At 44.1% G+C, this 21,923-nt stretch overlaps 1 protein-coding gene across 2 annotated transcripts in view; it reads right to left on the bottom strand.

Moving 5' to 3' along the window:
• The window catches only part of KIAA0930 (KIAA0930 ortholog), a 434,726-nt gene that overhangs the window by 264,416 nt on the left and 148,387 nt on the right, over positions 1–21,923 (bottom strand). For both annotated transcript variants that reach the window (XM_030213831.1, XM_030213830.1), the window contains exon 3: positions 2,417–2,524. In XM_030213831.1, the coding sequence (XP_030069691.1) occupies positions 2,417–2,524 (108 nt within the window). The remainder of the gene's footprint in view (positions 1–2,416; positions 2,525–21,923) is intronic.

The following is a 21,923-nucleotide window of genomic DNA, read 5'->3' as shown; positions in this document are numbered from 1 at the left end:
CATCCTGGAGATGAATGCATGGCTGCTTAGATGGTGTCATTGAGAGTGTTTTGGCTTCCTGGATCATGGAATGATTTTACAAGGGCTGCTGAGCAGAAGTGGTGTCCATCTATCAAGTAAGGAAAGAAGTGTCTTCAGCAGCACACTTGCTAACTACTGAAGAGGTTAAACCAAAATTGTTGGGGCTAAGTGACCAAAGCCCCAGATAAGTATAAGCCTTCAGGTAAATGAAGCATTAAATACTTCTACACAAAAGAGGGGCAAAATCTGGAAAACAGTATATACTAATGTCCATAGTATGGGGAATAAGGATCTGGATCTAGAGGCTGTGATGAAAGAGGCTGTTTTGGATTTAGCAGCAGTCACGGAGACATGGTATATACTGGGCTATAATCTGTTCAGCAAAAACAGGGTAGGAAAAAAGGGAAAGAGAGTGGCATTTTATGTTAAAGATATTAAAACCACACAATTGCAGGACTGCAGGTCAATCTGCAAAGAGGGAATTGAAAATGTATTAACAGTGGTGTGATATACAGGCCTCCTTCAAAGACAGGCATTTTATTTTAAAGATATTAAAACCACACAATTGCAGGACTGCAGGTTAATCTGCAAAGAGGGAATGGAAAATGTATTTACAGTGGTGTGATATACAGGCCTCCTTCAAAGACAGATGGGACAAAGATTTAATTGAAGACATTCAAATATAGCTGTGAAAGGGGAAGTACTATTAATAGATGATTATAATATTCAAGATGTTGATTGGGGTATCCCTATTGCAGGGTCATTGTGGAGAGGGTCCATTCAAAACTGAAGGTTCTAAATTAAAAAAACAACAAAAAAACCCCACTTTTGTTCAAATGGGGAATTATCTCAAGGAGTTGTTAACTGGAAGGGAACATCTGGAAGAAGTATGAAAGCAGTGGGCAAAACTGAAAAAAGCTATTATAAGGACAATAAACCTTTTTCTAAGGAAAGTGAGTAAAAGTAAGAAGAAAAGAAGGCTGCTTTGGTTCTCAAAAGTAACTGCTGAATAGGTAAGAAAAACATTGCAATCTCTCAAGGCTAGAGGAAGACAGGTGACAATATCTGGAAAAGCTAAGAGAAAATGGTAGTCAGAAAGTAAAGATGCAAATGGAAGAAAAAATATCCAATATGGTAAAATGGGAGGAAAAGACATTAGTGATAGGAGGAAGTGCAAAAGTGGCATTGTGAAGGTGAAGAGGGGAATATGTAGAAACTAAAAAAAGATAGAATTAACAATATTTCTGTCCTGTGTTCACAGCTGAAGGACAGGGAACAGGACCACAGAAGGCAAAAACAAATAGGAATGGAGGTGTGGTAGAACCTGAATGATTTTCAAAGGACTGTGTTCATGAAGAGCTAGCTAAACTAAAGGTGGACAAAGCAATGGGGCCGAATGGCATGCTTATTAAAGGAACTTACGTAAGTTCCGGCGGCTCCACTGGCTGACCTTTTCAATGCTTCTCTAGAGTCTGGAATGGTCCTGGAGGACAGGAGAAGAGCTTATGTGGTCCCTCACCACAAAAGAGGAAGAGGTTGGGAACTACAGGTCTATGGTAAATAAATTAATGTAAATGCTTTTAAAACAGAGAATAGTGAAGTTCCTGAAATCTAATAGGACCAGAGACTACATGGTTTTATTTGAGGCAGGTCTTATCAGACAAATCTGATTAACTGACTGACCAGAGAATCGGATCAAGAAAGAGAACTAGTTGTGGTGTATTAGATAGAAAAGGCAACGGTAAAAGCTAGAAGGATGCTTGGGTTCATAGGGAGAGGAATGGCCAGTAGGAAGAAGGAGATGATGATGATGCCCCTATATAAGACCTCATTTAGAATATTGTGTACAATTCTGGAGATCTCACCTTCAAAAAGATATAAACAAGATGGAATCAGTCCAGAAGGCGGCTACTAAAATGGTCAGTGATCATCATAAAATGTATGAGGGCAGACTTAAGATGAAAGGCAGGAGAGAGGCATAAATGCATAGGATGTGAGTCTCTTTCAATTGAAAGGAAGTTCTGGAACGAGGGGGCATAGGATGAAGGTGAAAGGGGATAGACTCAAAGTAACCCGAGGACATATTTCACAGAAAGGGTGGTGAATTAGTGGAACAGCCTTCCGGTGGAGGTAGTAGAAATGAAAAAACTATCTCAATTCAAGAAAGCTTGGGAGAAGTACATAGGATCACTAAGGAAGAAGAAGGGATAGTAGAAGGCATGGACAGGTAGCGTGGATAGATCATATAGTCTTTATTTGCCTTCATTTTTCTTTGTTTCTGTATACACAGGGGGTCTGATTCATAATGTAAACCTTTGTTGAAACCTACCTAGCAATGTTTGTGAAAATACTGTAATTACCAATACATGAAATACATGCAAGAAATGTTTGTTACCTTCTGTAGGATGAGGTTCAGGTACACACTCTCCTCCCAGTCAATGTCTGGGTCACCAAGTCCTGGTAACTTCTTAGAATCTTTGCGATAAACTTCAACTGCAACATGCTGGTGAAGAGATATGCAAGGTTAACAGGATGGGAAGAATTTTCTTCTCTTCATACACCCCAGTTTACCCTCTGAGTTCAGTCTAAGACCTCCCCGTCTTAAACTTTCCAAAAACAGCAAAAAAAAAAAAAAATAGTAACATCTATATATATAAAAGGCACCTCCAACGTTCGAATGAAGCCTCAAGCCGGAACTTGAGGCGCCCGAGATATCCGGTTTGGCCTTAAGTGTCCACCCCGCCCTCGCGTCACAACATGATGACGTCGAGGGCGGAGCAAAGACACTCGACGAATCAAGGAAGCCCAGCTCTGTTTCCATGCCCCACAAGGTTCGTCACCTCCTCTCTCCACCCCCGCCCCAAGTACGCAGCTTCCCTGCCTTCTCCACTCGCCCACGAGGTCGCCGCTTCCCTCTCCACTCCCCCAAAGTCGCCTCTTCCATTCGCCACCCCCCCAGTTCAACGCTTCCCTTCTCCATCCGCCCGCGAGCGAGGTCGTTGCGTCCCCTATGCTAGGCACCCCCCCAAGGTCGCCTCTTGCAAACTCCACCCCCCCCGAGTTCGCCGCTTCACCTCTCAACCCCACCTCCTGAAGTCACCGCTTCCCATAGCCACCCGCCCCCCCTCAAAGATCGCCTCTTATCTTATCTTAAAACAAACAAAAAAAACTGAAAAGCAGGCAGCCTTCAGCCATTGGCTGTCTGCTCGGCAGCCACTCATCTCTCCTCTCACTGGCCCTGGAGCGCAGGAACAAGAAGTTCAAAACAACTTCCTGGTACCTGTGCTCCTACGGGGACAGAAAGAGGAGAGAGGAGCAGCAACACAGCACACAATCAATGCCTGGATGCTGCATTCAGTGCCTGGGAGCAAAGAACAGGGAGGGAGGAGGGCTGACTGGAAAGTTGACGGTGAGCAGAGGGGGAGGAAGAGGAGCACAGAAGGGGAAGGGGAATGCACCACCTGCTTAAAACACTCACTCTGGAGTGTGACTGGGCCGGTGAGAGGGGGGGAAGAAGAGGGGCACGGTAGGGGGAGGGGAATGCACCACCTGCTTAAAACACTCACACATACACAGAAACACACACACACTCTTTCAAACACACACACTCTCTCCTCAATCACTCACTCACACACAAAGTCTATATCAAACGCACACTCACATTCTTTCTCACACACACTCATTCTCACACACACACTCCCACACAGACAGCCTCACTCTATGTCACACACACTCGCACATTCACTCAGTCTCTCTCACACAGTCACTCTCACACACACACTCTCTCAAATACACACTACCGATGAAAACCATGCTAGCGCCCGTTTCATTGCTCTCAGAAACGGGCCTTTTTTTACTAGTATTATATATCTATATGCAATAATTTATAACAGTCTTATTTAAACTTTTCCACTAAATCCCTTGCTAACAACAATCTCAGAAAAATCTGAATGGAGATTACTAATATCGATAAGATAATAAGAAAAAGGCAAGAAAGCAAAGTCAGCATTTACGTAACACATTCTCTAGTACCAGAGTATCAATTAACAAACTGTAGTAGGAAAGTGACTGAATAGATAGGGATGGGCTGGAGTGTAAATTTTAAGGGGCTTCAACGTTAGCTTCAGAACTTAGTACAAGAAGAGTGCTGGGCAGACTTCTACAGTCTGTGCCCTGTGAATGGCAAGGACAAATCAAACTCGAGTATACATAAAGTATCGCATACCATGTAAAATGTGTTTACCTTGTTGGGCAGACTGGATGGACTGTACAGGTCTTTATCTGCTGTCATTTACTATGTTACTTACCTGTATCTAGTGTTCTCTCAGGAGAACAGACCGATTATTCTCACATCTGGGTGTCATCATCTGATGGAGCCTGGTGTTGATACTGACTAATGAGTAAAGTAGAAGATTCAAGCAGCGTCACATCGCATATGCACTGGTGCCTTCCTATCCAACGCACGAATGTGGGTTCTCCAGTCAAGTGAAAAAACAAAAAGCAGATAGCCTATAACTAAATTCAACTCCTAGGGGAGGTGGGGAGGGTACGTGAGAGTAATTGGCCTGCTGTCATCTGGGAATCCCTAGCTACCAGGCTAACCAAAACAAGAAAGCTAGGATAATTGAGTCTTGAAACCTCAAGACTAAAACTTCAATCAACCTTAAAGGATATACATGCTAGCTGTGTAAGTGCAGCTGGAACAGAAAAAAAAACAGGGCCTAGGAGGGTGGAGTTGGATTCTAGACACCAAATAAATTCTGCAGAACTGCCTGTCCGAACCGACTGTCATGTCAGGTATACTGATCCAGACAGAAGTGGGATGTGAATGTGTGGTTGAAGATCATGTTGTGGCCTTGCAAACCTCCTTTATGGAGGCTGAACTCAAGTGGGCTACTGACGCAGCCATGGCTCGGACATTGTGAGCCTAAAATGTCCCTCAAGAGTCAGCCCAGCCTGGGCATAAGCAAAGGAGATGCAATCTGCTATCCAATTTGAAAGCGAACATTTGCCAATGGCCACCCCTAATCTGTTGGGATCAAAAAAACAAAAGCTGAGTGGATTGTCTATGGGCTTGAGACCTCTCCAGATAGAAGGATAAGGCTCACTTGCAGTAAAGTATGCAGTACACTTTCACCAGGATGGGCACATGGTTTTGGGAAACATGTTGAAATTGACTGGTTAAAACGGAATTCCAACACTACCTTAGGAAGAAATTTAGGGTGCATGCGGAGAACTACTCTGTTGTGATTAAACTTAGTATACGGTAGATGAGCTACCAGGGCCTGGAGCTCACTGACTCTGAAAGCTGAAGGGACCACCACTGGAAACACAACCTTCCAGGTCAAAAACTTCAGATGACAGGAATTCAGAGGCTCAAAGAAACTTTTATCAGCTGGATCATAACTACGCTGAGATCCCATGAAACAATTAAGAGGTTTTGTAGGGGAATTCATTAGCAACAAACCTCTCATGAAGCAAACAACTAAAGGCTGTACAGAGATGGACTCGCCTCCTACACGGTGATATGCGCCAACAGAACTGAGATGAATCCTTACAGAGTTGGTTTTCAAACCAGATTCAGAGGTGAAGGTGGTACTCAAGCAGTTTTAGTGTAGGGCATATCATACCATCATACCAGATGGCAAAACTTTTCCACTTAAAACATTTACATCTCTTAGTGGAATCTTTTCTGGAAGCCAGCAAGACATGGAGACACCCTCAGGCAATCCCAGAGGTTTGAGTTCTATGCCCTCAATATCCAAGCCATGAGGTCCAGAGATTGGAGGTTGGGATGCAGAAGGGAACCTTTGTTCTGCATGATGAGGGTCGTTAAAATAGTGCAGCATGATGAGGGTCGTAAAAATGTCCAATCTCCAAGGATATCCTGAGGACAACTCCAGAAGAGGGAACCAGGTCTGCCACAATCAGAATCATGGTTCCCCGGTCTTGCCTGAGATTCACCGGGGGGGGGGGGGGGGGGGGGGGGGGGGGGGGGGGGGGGGGGGGGGGATGAGGAAGGGCCACTAAGACCACCAAGGGTGGGGTGGGGTGGGAAGGGGATTCATTCATGGCCCACTGGGACCAGGGCTCCATTCACGGAAGGTGATGTCAGGGGAGGGATTAGGGGGCTGAAGACCCACCTGATCTCAAGCCCCCTGAACTTGGGGGGGGGGGCAGGGGACAGCCCTCTGTGTCGCTTGACAGGGTGGGAGTACTTGGGGGTCTGGTGGTCCTATGGACCTCCAGCCCTATGTTTGACAGGTCTGAGCGGGCATAATCCTCCCGCACTTTTACCCTATGATTAGAGTGAATAGTGTGCTTAAATTTGCATGCTATTATCTCGATCATAGGGGTGGTAGAGCCTGCAATGTTCCAGCGCTATTTTAGAGCGCTGTTTGGAACAGCACGAGGCTTTCGCTCATTGCCCATCTGTGAGCTCCTTCTCTGCGATTAGTTTTAAAAGCCTTGTACCACAGCATTAACAGATAGAATCTAACAGCCACTGCAGGATCTAATTAGTATTCCCACCCACCCCTAGGACAACTCCTCATTTATAGTCAGTATTGTAATTAGGGTAACAAGCAAGGAGTGCTTATAGAGTTTTAAATACATTTCATTACCATCTAAGAAGGAAATACTAAATAAATCATACAATACACTATATAAAGTAAAAGACACTTTTATATTAGGCTAATATCCTTAATACTGTAGCAAGTTTTAAAATATTGGAAAACTCAAAAACACTAGATGGAGTCAGCAGTCCCAGCAGAGAGGGGTGCTATCCAGTCTTTTGCATTGAGTGTCACATGTATGATTATCTCCCAGTTGGTGAGATGTCATATGTTTGCGCCCGATGCAAAGAGCTCCTAGCTCTTAGAGAACATGTCCGTTTCTTGAGGCTAGAGTAGCAGACTTGGTGGAGCTGAGGGAGACAGAGAGGTACATAGAGGAGACCTACAGGGATGTTGTAGAGGGTCCCACCTCCAGTCTAGTAGCCCTTGTGCTACCTTGGAGGAGGGAGGTCTCCTAGAAGGAGAGCATCACCCTGGTGAAGTAGGAAGTACTCCTGTAGCCAGGACCTGCCCACCAGGGGATGTACTATCCTCTCGCACTGAGGATATGTCTCCAAGTGCTGCCCGGGAGGGAAAGGTTAGGACAGCTGTTGTAGTTGGTGATTCGATCATTAGGCATATAGATAGCTGGGTGGCTGGTGGACGTGAGGATCGCCTGGTGACTTGCCTGCCTGGTGCGAAGGTGGCGGACCTCACGCGTCACCTAGATAGGATTTTAGATAGTGCTGGGGAGGAGTCTGCTGTCTTGGTACATGTGGGTACCAATGACATAGGAAAATGTGGGAGAGAGGTTCTGGAAGCCAAATTTAGGCTCTTAGGTAGAAAGCTCAAATCCAGATCCTCTAGGGTAGCATTTTCTGAAATGCTACCTGTTCCACGTGCAGGGCCCAAGAGACAGGCAGAGCTCCAGAGTCTCAATGCGTGGATGAGACGATGGTGCAGGGAGGAGGGTTTTAGATTTGTTAGGAACTGGGCAACATTCTGGGGAAGGGGGAGCCTATTCCGAAAGGATGGGCTCCACCTTAACCAGGGTGGGACCAGGCTGCTGGCGTCGGCATTTAAAAGGAGATAGAGCAGCTTTTAAACTAGAAATGGGGGGAAGGCCGACAGTCTCTCAAAAGCGCATGGTTCGGGAAAAGGTATCTTGCAAAGATACCTCACAACAGGGAAGATAGGGTTTCTGGATAGTGAGGTTGCACAACAGACCGTGGTAGGCCAGGTGCCCTTAAATACAACTAAAGATCAGACAAAAGATGTCAAATCATATGTCAGGTACTAAGCATCATGCAAATAAGAACAACAAACATACTCTGAAATGTCTATATGCAAATGCTAGGAGTCTAAGAAATAAGATGGGAGAGTTGGAATATATGCACTAAATGAAAAATTGGATATAATAGGCATTACTGAGACCTGTGGAAGGAGGATAACCAGTGGGACAGTCATACCGGGGTACAAAGTATATCGTAATGATAGGGTGGACCGGACTGGGAGGGGTAGCATTGTATATTAACGAGAGCCTTGACTCAGATAGATTACAAATTCAGCAGGACACAAATCACACCTTTGAATCACTGTGGGTTGAAATTCCATGTATAAAAGGGAAAAAAATGGTGATAGGAGTGTACTACCGTCCGCCTCGCCAGGATGAGCAGGTAGACACAGAAATGATAAAAGAAATCAGAGACGCGAACAAAATGGGCAATGTGATAATAATGGGTGACTTCAATTATCCAAATATAGACTGGGTAAATGTAACATCAGGACACGCTACAGAGATACAATTCCTTGATGAAATCAAGGACAGCTTTATGGAGCAACTGGTGCAGGAGCCGAGAGAAGGAAAAATTCTAGACTTGGTCCTTAGTGGAGCGCATGATCTGGTGAGGGAATAACATGTATAGAATGTTTGTATGTTTGGGAAGCTTGCCAGGTGTCCTTGGCCTGGATTGGCCGCTGTCGTGGACAGGATGCTGGGCTCGATGGACCCTTGGTCTTTTCCCAGTATGGCATTACTTATGTACTTATGTCTCTCTGTATTGTGAGTGCCAGCAATCCCGCACGATCGGGCAAAGTATGACAACATTGAGATGCCCGAATCTACAGGATATTGCTTATAGAACACCTGAGTCCCTGTCCGCAGGAGCAAGCAAGGTGGCATCGTCAGGGCCCGACTCGCTGACCCCAATGCAGCTCGTTGCCAATGCAGATCTCTCTCCTCAGTCCTCTACTGAGAAGATAGCTTCCCCACGGGAGAAATGCTTGAGTGGATGATGGAGATTAAATCCAATATTACAGCTCTCCATACAGAGTTCGCAACCAGATTAGAGGGAGAGATTTCCAAACTTGGACACCATGTGGAGGGGCTGGAGGGAGGCTTGGACGAACATGCAGATGCCATTGCAGCGTTGGAGACTAAGCTGCAGATCCACATATCCATTGAAGTTTCTCTTGCAGATAAGGTAGAAGACTTGGAGAAATGAAGCAGAAGTTGTAATCTTTGCTTCCGGGGCCTCCCGGACACTCCAGAATACAATAATTGTGAGGAAACTTTGCAAAAATTGGTAAGCTTCATATTATCAGAGAATTCTCATCCGATATATCCCTCATTCATAAAAATTGAGTGGGCAGACCGCGGGTGAATATAGCCCGAGACATTATAGCATGCTTTGCTGAATTTAAAATTAAGGTGGTGGTCTTATCCAAGGTACGGAGCATGGAGCATGTGATTTGGGATACCTATACTAGAGAGAACTGCCAAGACTTGGAAGCTGCTACTTTGAAGCACAGTAGTGACTCAGAACACTCTCTTCCCCATCTCCCCCTTCTCCCCCATCTCTTCTGTTCATTAACCTATCACTGAAACCTGATCCAGCACCGACCTCAACAGCTCGAAAGACAAGCTGAAACAACACACCAGACCCCACTCCAAAGAACAAAGTCTCATCACGCATCCAAGTCATCAGAACACGGTCTTATTAGTAGCCCACGGTGAATAGAGACCAAAATGAATACCTTCAAACTACTCCTTAACACTGATCCACTTAACACTAACCACCCTTCTTGCAGAAAGTAACACTATACGCATACTATATAATCATCAACGATTGATCAGATACACCACACCTCAACAAACTGACAACAAACTTAAACAAAGGAAGACCACCAACATGCGGACAACCACCACAGAATGCAAAGAAGAGTCCAAACAAACTCACCTCAATGAAGAAACAACAACTAATAAAAGTCCACACAACACCAAACGTAGAAGACCCATTCCAAACAATCCAAGTGGGCTACATCAATGCTAGATCTGCAATAAACAAAACAGCAATACTAACAGACTGGATCATGGCAGAAGACCTGACCTACTCTTCATCAATGAAACCTGGATCCATGACCAAAAGGACCCCATAATCCTAGACCTTTGCCCCCCAGGATACAAAATCACACACTGGACCAGAAAGGAAAAGAGAGGTGGAGGCATAGCACTAATCTATCGATCCCACTTTACCCCCGAAACCACTGCTGAGTCCATGACACCTCAACTTAAAATGGCCTCAATCAGAATCCACAACAAAACCCTTCGCGATCATTTGAATTGTGTCCTGTTTTACAGACCTCCAGGTAATTGGAATGAAGGCCAGACTAACTTCATGGACTTCATTTCAAACACATGTGTAACCAACTCTAATGTACTAGTAATAGGAGACATCAACCTTCACTTAGAAGACCCAAACTCAATCAACGCATGAGAAAGTTAGAAGAAAGGTGCCACTTAAATTTCTTTCTGAGAAGTTCTGAGAAGAAAGAACATTTCTGTGGGTAAGTGACATTATTTTATTCTGTGCTTGATAACTTACATAAGTAATGCCATACTGGGAAAAGACCAAGGGTCCATCGAGCCCAGCATCCTGTCCACGACAGCGGCCAATCCAGGCCAAGGGCACCTGGCAAGCTTCCCAATGTACAAACATTCTATACATGTTATTCCCGGAATTGTGGATTTTTCCCAAGTCCATTTAGTAGCGGTTTATGGACTTGTCCTTTAGGAAACCATCCAACCCCTTTTTAAACTCTGCTAAGCTAACGCCTTCACCACTTTCTCCGGCAACGAATTCCAGAGTATAATTATACGTTGGGTGAAGAAACATTTTCTCCGATTTGTTTTAAATTTACTACACTGTAGTTTCATCACATGCCCCCTAGTCCTAGTATTTTGGAAAGCGTGAACAGACACTTCACATCCACCTGTTCCACTCCACTCATTATTTTATATACCTCTATCATGTCTCCCCTCAGCCGTCTCTTCTCCAAGCTGAATAGCCCTAACCTCCTTAATCTTTCTTCATAGGGAAGTCGTCCCATCCCCGCTATCATTTTAGTCGCCCTTCACTGCACCTTTTCCAATTCTACTATATCTTTCTTGAGATGCGGCAACCAGAATTGAACACAATACTCAAGGTGTGGTCGCACCATGGAGTGATACAACGGCATTATAACATCCTCACCTGTTTTCCATACCTTTCCTAATAATACCCAACATTCTATTCGCTTTCCAAGCCGCAGCAGCACACTGAGCAGAAGGTTTCAGTGTATTATCGACGACGACACCCAGATCCCTTTCTTGGTCCGTAACTCCTAACGTGGAACCTTGCATGACGTAGCTATAATTCGGGTTCTTTTTTCCCACATGCATCACCTTGCACTTGCTCACATTAAACGTCATCTGTCATTTAGCCGCCCAGTCTCCCAGTTGTAAGGTTCTCTTGTAATTTTGCACAATCCTGTCGCGATTTAACAACTTTGAATAACTTTGTGTCATCAGCAAATTAAATTACCTCGCTAGTTACTCCTATCTCCAAATCATTATAAATATATTAAAAAGCAGCGGTCCTAGCACAGACCCCTGAGGAACCCACTAACTACCCTTCTCCATTGTGAAGATTGGATTTAAGAGGAATTGTAGGTATTGATAAACACAGTTAGAATAAAAAAAAAAAAGAAGCAAACTATTAGCTAGTATCTATACCCTTTTCCCCATAGTTGTAAAACTTACATTTTCTGCCACAGCATTAACAGATAGTCTCTAGAAGGCACAGTAGACTCTAGTTCAGTCCTCATTCCCACCCACCCTAGTTCTTCATTTATAGTCAATTATTCTAATTAGGACAAGAGGGGAGTTTTCATTAATTGTTTAATTAGTTTCTGAGAAGCAAACACTAAATAAATTACACCAATCTTAAGACTCTTTATATTCATCTGATATCTCTAGTACCTTAAGAAGTTTTAATAAAACAACTCTATAACTGATATGCAAACAGTAGTCCAGCAGCGACAGGGGTGTTATCCAGTCTTTTGCACTGAGTGTCACATGTATGATTACCTCCCAGTTGGTGAGAGGTCATATATGTGTGTTCGATGCAAAGAGCTCCTAGCTCTCAGAGAACAATCCGTCCGTTCTTGAGGCTAGATTAGCAGACTTCGTTGAGCTGAGGGAGACAGAGAGGTACATAAAGGAGGCTTACAAGGACGTTGTAGAGAAGTAGGGTTAAATGGTCAGTATTCTCAATGGAGAAGGGTAGACAGTGAGGTTCCCCAGGGGTCTGTGCCGGGACTGCTGCTTTTTAACATATTTATAAATGACCCAGAGATGGGGAGTAACTAGTGAGGTAATTAAATTTGCTGCTGACACAAAGTTATTCAAAGTTGTTAAATCGCAAGAGGATTGTGAAAAATTACAAGAGAACCATACGAGACTGGGCATCTAAATGGCAGATGACATTTAATGTGAGCAAGTGCAAAGTGATGCACGTGGGAAAGAGGAACCCGAATTATAGTTATGTAATGCAAGGCTCCACGAAAGGGATCTAGGCGTCATCGTTGATGATACTTTGAAACCCTATGCTCAGTGTGGGGCGGCCGCTAAGAAAGCAAATAGAATGTTAGGTATTATTAGGAAAGGAATAGAAAACAAAAATAGGACATTATAATGCTTTGTATCGCTCTATGGTGCGACCACACCTTGAATATTGTGTTAAATTCTGGTCATCGCATCTCAAAAAAGATAGTGGAATTTAAAAAAGTACAGAGAAGGGCTAAGAAAATGACATAGGGGATGGGATGACTTCCCTATGAGGAAAGGTAAAAGCAGCTAGGGCTTCTCAGCTTGGAGAAAAGACGGCTGAGGGGAGATATGATAGAGGTCTATAAAATAATGAGTGGAGTGGAATGAGTAGACATGAATCGCTTGTTTACTCTTTCCAAAAGTACTAGGATTAGGGGGCACGCAATGAAGCTAGAAAGTAGTAAATTTAAAACGAATCGGAGAAAATATTTCTTCACTCAATGTGTAATTAAACTCTGGAATTCTCTGCCAGAGAATATAGTAAAAGTGGTTAGCTTAGTGGGGTTTAAAAAAGGTTTGGCTGGCTTTCTAAAGGAAAAGTCCATAGACCATTATTAAATTGGACTTGGGGAAAATCCACTGCTTATTTCTAGAATAAGCAGCATAAAATGTATTGTACTGTTTTGGAATCTTGCTAGGTACTTGTGACCTGGATTGGCCACTGTTGGAAACAGGATGCTGGGCTTGATGGACCTTCTGTCTGCCCCAGTATGGCAATGCTTATGTATTTATGCTGAGATACCAGAGACCACTGGCTCAGAAGGAAGAGCTGCAAAGGCCTCATGGAAGCCTCAGCCATGGCACCACCTCCAGGGTCGCTGCCATGGACCATAGAACTTGTACATAGTTCCAGACTCTGGGTGCAGACGACTGCATCAAGCGAACAATCTGTTTCCACAGCTTGCTTTGCCGCTGACTAGGCAAAAACACTCTGCCCTGTGTTGTGTTGAAACATACCCCGAGATACTCGATCGATGAATCTTGGCCATGCTGATTGCCCATCCCAGGGACTGCAAAAGATCCATCACCCTGGCCGTAGCATGCGTACTCTCTTGTGGAGACAATGCCCGGATGAGTCAATCGCCTAGATAAGGGTGCACTTTGATACCTTCCTTCTGCAATGCTCCAGCCACTACCACCATGACCTTGGAAAAGGTGTGAGGAGCCTTGGCCAGCCCGAACGGCAGTGCCTAAAACTGAAAATGCTAACCCAGCACTGTGAAACGGAGAAAACGCTGATAGGCTGACCAGATGGGAATGTGGAGGCAAGCCTCCTTGAGATCCAAAGCAATAAGAAACTCCCCTGGCTGCACCTTCCCAATCACCGAACATACAATCTCCATGCGAAAATGACAGACACCGAGGCAGCGGTTGACCCCCTTGAGATCTAGAATGGACAGTAGAACCCTCCTTCTGGGTACCATGAAATAGATGGAATAGCAGCCCAGCTCCCATTCCTGGGAAGGCACTGGAACAATAGCCCCCAACTGGAGCAACCGCTGCAGCATGTCTTGAACCACTGCCCTCTTGTGACCGCCTATGCACTGGGAGACCAATAAAGAATCTTGTACCCATTTCAAATAAGCTCCAAGACCCACTGTTGCAAAAGGACAGACATCCTCCTATGCTCGGAATCAAGTGGGCCGAGACACCATCATTGTGAAGCACATGGGGCAGAAGGAGCTCTGGCAGTGGAGCTCTGAAAGTGGAGCCCCCAGAACACCTGTCTGGCGCTGCTGCAGGAATCCCTCACAGGTAAAATTCAAAGTATGCACTCACCCTGTACAGGAGAGCCCAGATGTCCAGGGAAGGCAGAACCGTGTGCCAGACCAAAGCTGCTCACTCTCAACCAATAAGCTCTGGAGCACTAGAAGTGCTGAAAAACACCAGCAGCAAGAGCTGCTTCCCCCCTCCCCCAATGGCAGGAGCTGTGAGGAAGTAGAAGGTGGCAAAGGGCTGGTGAGCAGATCGGGTGGGGGAGGGACCTGGCATCACCAGGTGTACCTCTCAAAGCCAGCACCCTCAAGCTTCACTGAACTAGATAACAGGACAGGAACTGCAGCAGATGAACCAGGACCTGGCAGAAGACCGTCCACTCATCTAATCCCCCTTACACTTCATCATCCCCCCCCCCCCCAACCTCGCCCAACACTAACCACTGCTTTCAGGAATCTCTAGGCTATTGACCCCCCCCCAACCCTATCCTCTCATATCTCTAACCTCCTCCCTTCCATCACGTCTTCCAAGTCTGTCGACAAGGCTGTCTCTGCTTACAATGCCATTCTCTCCTCTGCTCTGGATACCCTAGCACCATCTGTCTCCCGTCCCACTAAGCGTACTAATCCTCAGCCCTGGATGATCCCTTGCATCTGATACCTTTGCTCCTGCACCTGATCTGCTGAATGCCTCTGGAGGAAATCTCGCACCCATTCCGACTTCATTCACTACAAATTCATGCTATCCTCCTTCCAGTCCTCCCTATTCCTTGCCAAACAGGACTATTATACCCAACTGACTAATTCTCTCAGTTCCAACCCACGTCATCTCTTCGCCACCCTTAACTCCCTCCTTAAAGTGCCCTCCGCTCCCACCCCCCCCTCGCGACAAGGTGCAGAAGATAAACCTTGAATTCACTACCAAGCCACCTCCTCCTCTTCACTCCTTAACCCACTCCTTCAACCAACCAACCCAGGCCTCCTTCTCCTCCTTCCCTGATATCACTGAAGAGGAAACTGCCCACCTTCTTTCTTCCTCAAGTGCACCACCTGTTCCTCTGACCCCATCCCCACCAATATACTTAACCCCTCCATCTGTCACATCCTCAACCTCTCTCTCTCCACTGCAACCGTCCCTACTACTACTACTTAACATTTCTAGAGCGCTACTAGGGTTACGCAGCGCTGTACAATTTAACAAAGAGAGACAGTCCCTGCTCAAAGAGCTTACAATCTAATAGACAAGTGAACGGTCAGTCCGATAGGGGCAGTGAAATTGGGGCAGTCTGGATTCACTGAACGGTAAGGGTTAGGTGCTGAACGCAGCATTGAAGAGGTGGGCTTTAAGCAAAGACTTGAAGACGGGCAGGGAGGGGGCTTGGCGTAAGGGCTCAGGAAGGTTGTTCCAAGCATAGGGTGAGGCGAGGCAGAATGAGCGGAGCCTGGAGTTGGCGGTGGTGGAGAAGGGTACTGAGAGGAGGGATTTATCCTGTGAACGGACACCTTCAAGCACGCTGTAGTCACACCGCTTCTCAAAAAAACATCACTGGACCCTACCTGTCCCTCCAACTACCGCCCCATCTTTCTCCTACCCTTCCTCTCCAAGATATTGAACGCGCGCTGTCCATAGCCGCTGCCTCGATTTCTCTCCTCTCAGGACATCCTTGATCCGCTTCAATCCGGCTTTCGCCCACTTCACTCGACAGAAACGGCACTCTCTAAAGTCTGTAATGACCTGCTCCTTGCCAAATCCAAAGGTCACTACTCCATCCTCATCCTCCTCGACCTATCTGCTGCTTTCGACACTGTCAATCATAATCTACTTCTCGACACACTATCCTCATTTGGTTTCCAAGGTTCCGTCCTCTCCTGGTTCTCTTCCTATCTCTCCCAACGTACCTTCAGAGTATATTCTCATGGATCTTCCTCCACCCCCACCCGCTCTTGTTGGTGTTCCTCAAGGATCTGTCCTTGGACCCTTCTTTTCTCAATCTACACCTCTTCCCTGGGCTCGTTGATCTCATCTCATGGCTTCCAATACCATCTTTATGCTGACAATACCCAGCTCTCTCTCTCCACACCAGACATCACGGTGGAAACCCAGGCCAAAGTTTCGGCTTGCCTATCCGATATCGCTGCCTGGATGTCCAACCGTCATCTGAAACTGAACATGGCAAAGACCGAGCTCATTGTCTTTCCACCCAAACCCTCTTCTCCTCTTCCTCCACTCTCCATTTCTGTTGACAATACCCTCATCCTTCCCGTTTCATCTGCCCGCAACCTTGGAGTCATCTTCGACTCCTCCCTCTCCTTCTCTGCCCATATCCAGCAAACAGCCAAGACCTGTCGCTTCTTTCTTATAATATTAGCAAAATTCGCCGTTTATCTCTGAACAGACCACCCGAACCCTCATCCACTCGCTCGTTACCTCTCGCCTTGACTATTGCAACCTGCTACTCACTGGCCTCACACTTAACCATCTATCCTCCCTTCAATCTGTCCAGAATTCCGCCGCGCGTCTTATCTTCCGCATGGACCGATATACTCACATCACCCCTCTCCTCAAGTCACTTCACTGGCTCCCGATCAGATACCATATACAGTTCAAGCTTCTCCTACTAACCTACAAATGTACTCAATTTGCAGCCCCTCATTACCTCTCTACCCTCATCTCACCGTACGTTCCTACCTGTAACCTCCGCTCACAGGACAAATCCCTCCTATCAGTACCCTTCTCCACCACCGCCAACTCCAGACCGCCCCTTCTGCCTCGCCTCTCCCTATGCTTGGAATAAACTTCCCGAACCCATACGCCATGCGCCCTCCCTGCCCATCTTCAAATCCTTACTCAAAACCTACCTCTTCACTGTAGCTTTCGGTACTTAACCACTTACCTCTATCCAGGAAACCTACACTCCCCCATTTGATTGACTGCTCACCTGTCCTTTAGATTGACTGCTTACCCGTCCTTTAGATTGTAAGCTCTTTTGAGCAGGGACTGTCCTTCCTCATTTAAACTGTACAGCGCTGCGTAACCCTAGTAGCGCTTTAGAAATGTTAAGTAGTAGTAGTAGTAGTCATCTGCTGAAGACAGAGAATACCAGGAGCATATACTGTCCTTCCCTGATGTCTGAACACAAAGAAACTAACTTAAAGAACTGCTTAAAACTTTTAAAAAGATATTTATGGGTATTTCCCCTCTAACTGATATCAAAGGTATTACAGATAGCAATTTAAAAAAACCTGTGATTTACAACTAATCTACCATTGGAAAGGTATAGTCATCTCAACAGGCATTAAATGTATGATCAGAGACAAAATTTTACATAAGTATATGAGAATTTTCAAGCCATTTCTTATGAGGAAAAAATGTGAACTGAAGACGTTCATTATTGCAGTCAAATACAACCCAATCTTTTAATCATACATGTGTAACCCCTTGGTTACGGAATCTAGGCAGCAGGCAGACTATGCCAGGGACAGCTGGACAAGAGGGGTGCATACTATTTATTGGTTGTGATTAGGGCAGAACCAGGATTCCCTAGTAGGCCAAGCAAGCTCTGCGTCAGACTTCATACTTTACACAATGAAGATCACACCAGCTCTTTTGGTGAAATCACAATTTTTACTGTCCTTCTGTTGATAAGGTTACAGCTTCAAATATTCAAACAGATAGCCAACTATATATGATACCTTTCTCCTTTCCTCCAGTCATAAAGTAAAAATAAACACGGATTTTCCTTATTCTCCTCTTTTCTCAAACCTACTCCCTTTATAGGTGAAGGCTTGCCTTGCACAGTTCTTTACAATTCCTGGTATAGATTAAGCAAATATTAGCTGTTATCAAGATTTAATTAGCTGGTAACTCTTACAGGCTCCTTGGTATCTAGAAGATAGACACAGTGGTTCTGCAATGATGATATCATCAGATGTCACAAACTACTTTACTCTTCCTACTGCTATAGTAGGAATGAGCAGGGTACCTGGATGTCACAACAGCTATTTTGAATTAATCCTCTCTTCTTTCTCTGGACTAAACAAGGGTGGGAAGGCTCCCCATACCTCCCTACTAAAACAAGCCAGCAATCAGAATTGCTCCTTTAGCAAGTGCCTTTTTGTGCCGACTTGGAGTAGAGCATACTGATTCTGTTTTCAGTATTACCTCATCAGGCTGGATAGGAGGGCTCTCCCTCTTGGCACAGGTCAAAGGCAGAAGATGGAATACAAGACAAATTTGGCAGCCAAACAGAAGGCTTATATCACTTAAGGAGGGAGGCTACTACTGCCACCAGGTCCTTCCCCCTATTTTTTTTATAAACCCTCCTACTGTTCCACAAGCTTCCCCATATTCCTAAAGTTCTATACCCCTCTGAAAATGTCTAGTGCCATTACTTGTGATTTCCTGACAGGTGTGGGCAACAGAAAGTTCACAGAAGAACTAGCTCCAAGCTGTCTATCTGCTCAGTCATAGGAGCCTAGAGAAAATTGCTATTGCAAAATGTAGGCAGCAACTTCTTATTGGCTGGCAAGGCTGCATAGGCTAGAAAGGTAACATTACCATTGAATGAACTGTGCACAGCATGGAGAATTCAGACAACACAAACTGCAGTTGAAATTCTCATGATGTTACATATGGATCTGCAAGAATGCAACATGCTTATTAATGGCACTCAGCTGTAAAGGATTGAAGAGATAGCAGCACGGTTATGGATCAAGGGATGTTGTTAAAGGTGAAGGCCGACCAAACTAGCAGAAAAGACTAGCTAGAATGGTATGTGCACAGGAGTTCAGGAAAAAGAACATGAGGTAATAGATAAAGTAGCAGGGAGTTTTTGGATGAAAAACATAAAAGAGAAAGATGATAAATGAATAGAAGTAATGTCTTTTATGAAAAGGCTTTGAGTAGAAACAGCATATAAGCAGCAGCCTGATTAGTAAATGTTTGAGACAGTCTCAGCCAATACTTTTGTATAAGCACAACTGTACTCCTATGAGAAAATGTATTTTAATTCTGTATACTCATTGGTAAGTTAATAAATTGTTTTTCTCATAAGTGGCCTGGTCTTTTATCATTCCAATCTTTTCCCAGGATATGTATGAATATTCGGATGGTGGTAAAAAGACCTAAATCTTTATTACATTTGTGACTCCCGACGGCAATTACCGGGGATCTTTATGGTGTTCGGATTCAAGCTGCAGGAATCCCGACACGACATTGGTAAGTGACATCTCTAAATTATTTCTTGTTATTACTTCTAGGTCCTAGGTCTGAATTTTGCATGCAGGCTCGGTGTTTTAAAATAGCTATGCTAGGTCCTATGTCACTATTATCTGACTAGGTGTTTTAAAATAGCAGAAACCTCTGGTAGGTCCTAGGGACTGATCAGCCTTAGGTGTGAGTAAAATAACAGGTTTAGAAAACAAGTCCTAGTAGATCCTAAGTCTCGTTTGTCAGAATAGGTGTTTTAAAATACTAGGTTTTTAATATACATTCTTCCCTTTAGAGAAGAAAGCATTTATTACATTTAACCAAAAATGGTACAAGTGGAACCAGAAACAAACTTCTTTTTATTGACCAGCAGATGGCTATTTTCAGGGTTTCCTCCTGAAACAATTAATTGATTATAATGAGAAAAAAAGGGTAAATCCCGTTTGAAACATTTACAAGCTATTAATAAATGGATCTTGGTAAGTGACAAATTGCTCGAATCGCAAAGTCTACCTGACTCCACTAAATTTCCACCACCACCACCTACCAACCCATCATGCCCTCCTCCATACGAGCTGGCATCGGCGGATCCTGCTGATCCCGTGTCCGGGGAATTATCCCCAGCTAAGCACACTAAGCTGCTTCCCTGCGGTACAGCCGTAGGATATAAACAAATTTATCCTGATTTGCTTGAGCTGTCTGACACTGCAAATAAACCTAATCGATCGGTTCCTCTTAAAAAGATTTGTACAACAGTTAAAATAGAAGGCATGGTTGACTTGAGCATCTGTTTGTTTTGTTTTTGGTCCTATATTCTCTTCCGTCATGTGGAGGGAAGATTGAAGAGGGACTCATTTGCTGCGAATGTTTTGCTACTAACTTAATCTCTAGTCCTTTATAATTTAAAAAAAAGCCCTTTCTTTTGAGCAGGGCTGCTTCGCTTCAGGGCAGAGATACATTCTTTTTTTTGTTCTCCTTTACAAGCATGGCCTTGGCACAAATGATTTATGGCTGTTCTGTTTTGCAGAGGGATACTGAGGTGTATTCCACAGCCTGTTTATTTCAGCAACATTCTTTTGTGGATTGCCCTGTCTTTAGTTACTTGATAAGAGAGCTGTTTTGTGTACTTTTTTGCAGTTGATTTGGGAATAAACAAGCCCTTTCTTTTTTTGCTTCTTGGCAGAGGTTGTCTGGATTTTAAGCAGACACTACATTCCTTTGCTATGTGTGGGCGTAGACTTTTTTCCTTTAGAGGAAGATCAGCTGCCAGCCATTTTAGCCACATTCTTTTGTTTAACTTGCCCTGTTTTATATTCAGTGACTGTAGCTTTGCTTCTATTTCAGAGAACTCAACTTTTACCGTTATACAAGAATCAGGATCTTGAACTCTATTGCTAAGACTTTTTCTTTGAAATAGATATTACTTATGTCCTGCAGTGAACTTCCTTTGGGACAGTGCCCTTGTTCCCGTTATGCTTTTTCTCACTCAAGTCTTATGAGATTACTTAAATTACACCAAATTTGTTTTTCTTTACAGTATGAGGAATACCATTCTTTTCCACTGCTTTATGTTTCAGGGCCCAATTCACACAGCAGAGGAGGAATGTAATTTATGTTTAAAATATAATACGATCTTTAATTTCTAAATTTGTTCATAACACTTGCAGACGTTTTTGTGCTATTTCTTAGCATTTCTTGCCTGATCTATGTGACTCTTGTAAAGGTCAGCCAAGGATGCACCTCTGTCTACCTCATTAGGATTTGTACATGCAATGTTTGTCTAACGTAATATTCAATGTGTTTAATTCTTAGGTCTCATGATAGCGGTATATATTTATGTATGTTCTGTACCCCAGGTAACTGAAATTTCAGAGAAATAATTCCCAGGAAGAGTGTATCTAGATGAGCTTTTAGAATAGATTATGAAGTTGTTTAGTTTTTATGTACCTGGCATGACTGTATTTTGTGCTGTTCTACAACAAAGGTCAGTGCCTTTCTAGGCAACTGCCAAGTTTACCCTAATCTTTTCAGCTTTAATTTTACTGGCTTAACTCTAATATTTGTTGATGCCATTTTATTTCAATGTTTTCTTTTGTATACAATTATTCCAGTGTTTTCTTTTGTATATATGATTTCCAGATACAATTTTGTTTCCCTGCTAGACTTGCTAAGAATTCTACAGTTTTACTTATTTCAATACAAACCACCGAGATTTCTGATCAGCTGCAGAGATACAGAATCTCAATGGAGCATTTCAAAAGTACTATTGTATTTTTCCCTTCCTCCTGGAAAAGCTATCTCATATACTTCTAGCCCTAGGACACTGTTTTGGTAATTTCTTATGTATATGCCTAGTACTGCATTTCAACAGTGTGATCTAATTTACAACCTTTTAATTCTTTGTCTTTCATTCTGTCCTTATGTTACCCCTTACATACCAATATCTCTGTCTTGCGTTTTCCCAGGAAAAAGCTAGCCAGAAGGGGGATGGTAGT

The sequence above is a fragment of the Microcaecilia unicolor genome, chromosome 9 (assembly GCF_901765095.1).
Source record: "Microcaecilia unicolor chromosome 9, aMicUni1.1, whole genome shotgun sequence".
In the NCBI taxonomy this organism is placed as follows: domain Eukaryota; kingdom Metazoa; phylum Chordata; class Amphibia; order Gymnophiona; family Siphonopidae; genus Microcaecilia; species Microcaecilia unicolor.
Note: the sequence above shows the minus strand (reverse complement) of the source record. Positions and strands in the feature narration are given on the sequence as shown.